The following is a 2,729-nucleotide window of genomic DNA, read 5'->3' as shown; positions in this document are numbered from 1 at the left end:
ACACATGGGATTTTCAAGTTCTTGGACTTTTTGGAAAGGTGAGATCAAGATCTTCAACTTTCATGTTGGACAAATTTTGATTTGAAGCTTGTATGATGAAGTTATTTTGAGGGGAAAAACTTTCCATTTTGGGCAGCTGAAATTACAGGTCACCTGCCATTTTTGGAAACTTTCTGTCTGACTTCAATTCCTTCAACCTTGACCTTTGAAATGTCAAATAGGACTTGTATGGACATGCATGAGGTCTTTCTAACCATTTCACACCTTCCAATCCCTGATTAAATGCATAGTTGACCACAGTTGACTTTTGTTGACTTTTGGTGGACTGGGCCATGTTCTGATGAATTCCAAGCCTCTTTCACATGAGATCTTGCTTCCAAATGATATCACAGGTTATATGAACTCTTTATGAATGATCGTGGTGTCCAAATTCTTCAAGAATGGCCACCATCTATTGCTCAAGGCCTGATTTGACTGTTTGACAGATGATTGCTTCAGCTGCAAGAAACAAGGTTAGATGACAATATTTTTGTACTTTTGGTTAGTAAACATATGAAAAGCAATGATATACAAATGCAATAAATGCTTGGTGATCAAGAACCACACTCACGAGGTATCCCACCCACTAGGAGGGCAGCTAGGGTATGCAGTGATCCTTGAGGCCATGATATGATATGATATGGGCCATGAGGGATCTTAGGGCCAAAATTGGGGTCTTACAGCGTTCACATATCATGCATCATGTTGCATCTTGGTCCTGCTTTGACAAAGTTAGTCAAGGGTCTTATTTCTTTCTTGGACTTCATTCATACAAGTTGTCTCACCGGTATAATACTCGAGCTAATTAGTTGAAAAAGATGGACCGCCTAGACCAAGAGAATCGTGAGCTCCGTGAAGAGGTGACAACTTTGAGGGATCAACTTCGTGCTATGTCTCGCAAAGATAAAGAGACTTTTGAGGAATGCACGCAGAGGTGGCGCGAGATTGCTGCACAGGTTAGTCCTCCGACGGAGGAAAAAGAAATGACAAAGCTTTTTTTGAAGACATTGAGTCTGTTCTATTATGATCGGATGGTTGCAAGTGAACCTAGCGACATTACTAAGATGGTGAATATGGGTTTGAGGTTAGAAGAAGGTGTGCGTGAAGGACGATTGAAAAAAGGTAGTTCATCTGATGGTTCTAGAAAGTATGTGAATGGCTTACCCAAGAAGAAGGAACACGATGCAAACACTATCTTGCAAGAGGGGCGAAGAAGGCTTCTGAGAAACAGTCAGTGTCATCAGCAAGTGGCGTTAGTTACTCCAGTGATTAATTCTGCTCCAATTGCTCAAGCATCACTGAGCTATCAACCGCACTTCCAACAATGCACAAATCAACATAATCAATAAAATCATACCCAAAGACATGTGCAATTTGACCCTATTCCAATGACTTATACATAATTATTTCCTACTTTAATTCAGAAGAATTTGGTTCAAACAAGAACTCCACCGGCTGTTTCGAAAGAGCTTCTGTGGTGGTATAAAGCTGACCAACATTGTGCATTCCACCAAGGAGCACCTGGCCATGATATTGAGAATTGTTTCACCTTGAAGGCTGAGGTAAGAAGGTTAATGCAAAGTGATATCTTGTCATTTGAAGATTCCAATCCCAATGTACAAGCTAATCCGTTACCCAAGCATGGCAATGCAGCTGTGAATATGGTCGAAGGATGTCCTGGAAAGTATCGAGTTTTTGACGTCAACCTAATTAGAAGGTCCTTGGTTGAAATGCACGCGACATTATGTGAACTAAACTATTATGAGCACAACCATACTTCTTGCCAAGTTTGTTCCAGAGATCCCCGAGGATGTGATGTTGTGAAAAGAGACTTGCAAGAGATGTTGGATCAGAACCTCATCCAAGTTACGAGGGACAGAAATGAAGATGAGCATGAGGTGAACGTCATAGTTCCCCGTTTTAATCTCCCAGAACCGGTTGTTATTGCATATGATGGTCAGAAGACTGCTGTTTCTCCATTGGTCATTTGTTTAGTGGGCCTAACACCTTACAAGTCTGATAAAGTTATGCCTTACAAGTATAATGCTACTATGGTAGAAGATGGCAAAGAAGTGTCTATTCCTGCTCTTCCATCTGTTGTGAACATCACCGATGTAAGTGGTGTGACTCGAAGTGGTCAGATATTTGTTGTTGTAGCTCCTAATAGGATTGAGGATGTGGTGATAGAGAAATCAAGTTCAGAAAGAACTCCTGTTATACAAGCCGTCCAATCCAGTATTGTGAATCAGAATCCTGATCAAGATGAAATGCTGAAATTGATCAAGAAGAGTGATTTCAATATGTTGGACCATTTGTTGCATACTCCTTTCAATATACTCGTGTTATCCCTACTAATGAGTTCAGAAGTGCACCAAGAAGCATTGCAAAAGGTCCTAGAGCAAGCATATGTGGATCATGATGTGACAATCGATTAGTTTGATCGTATTGTGCCCAATGTTACCACATGTAACAATTTGAGCTTCAATGATGAGGAGCTTCCCGAGCAAGGGAGGAATCACAATTTGGCCCTGCATATCTCTATAAACTGTCAAGAAGATGTTTTATCTAATGTGCTGGTGGATAATAGGTCCTCTTGGAATGTTCTACCCAAGTCTACATTGTCTAAACTTGCTTACGAAGGTGCTCCGATGAAATTCAGTGGAGTTGTTGTGAAAGCCTTTGATGGCTCA

General features: G+C 40.9%; 1 protein-coding gene across 1 annotated transcript; it reads left to right on the top strand.

Annotated features, from left to right (window-relative positions):
• The first annotated feature begins 857 nt into the window (after positions 1-857).
• Positions 858-2,474, top strand: LOC127081573 (uncharacterized). Its single transcript, XM_051021819.1, has 2 exons — positions 858-1,304; positions 1,464-2,474. Exons 1-2 carry the CDS (start codon positions 858-860, stop codon positions 2,472-2,474), a joined length of 1,458 nt encoding a protein of 485 aa, XP_050877776.1.
• Positions 2,475-2,729: the final 255 nt, after the last annotated feature.

The sequence above is a fragment of the Lathyrus oleraceus genome, chromosome 5 (genome assembly GCF_024323335.1).
Source record: "Lathyrus oleraceus cultivar Zhongwan6 chromosome 5, CAAS_Psat_ZW6_1.0, whole genome shotgun sequence".
Taxonomy (NCBI): domain Eukaryota; kingdom Viridiplantae; phylum Streptophyta; class Magnoliopsida; order Fabales; family Fabaceae; genus Lathyrus; species Lathyrus oleraceus.
This window is presented reverse-complemented; position numbering and strand designations above follow the sequence as displayed.

Excerpts from the sequence above, each read along its gene's own strand:
- LOC127081573 (XM_051021819.1), top strand. The coding sequence starts at position 858 with ATGGACCGCCTAGACCAAGAGAATCGTGAGCTCCGTGAAGAGGTGACA. Across the intron at positions 1,305-1,463 it reads AAGTGGCGTTAGTTACTCCA|AAGAATTTGGTTCAAACAAG; the intron begins GTGATTAATTCT and ends ACTTTAATTCAG.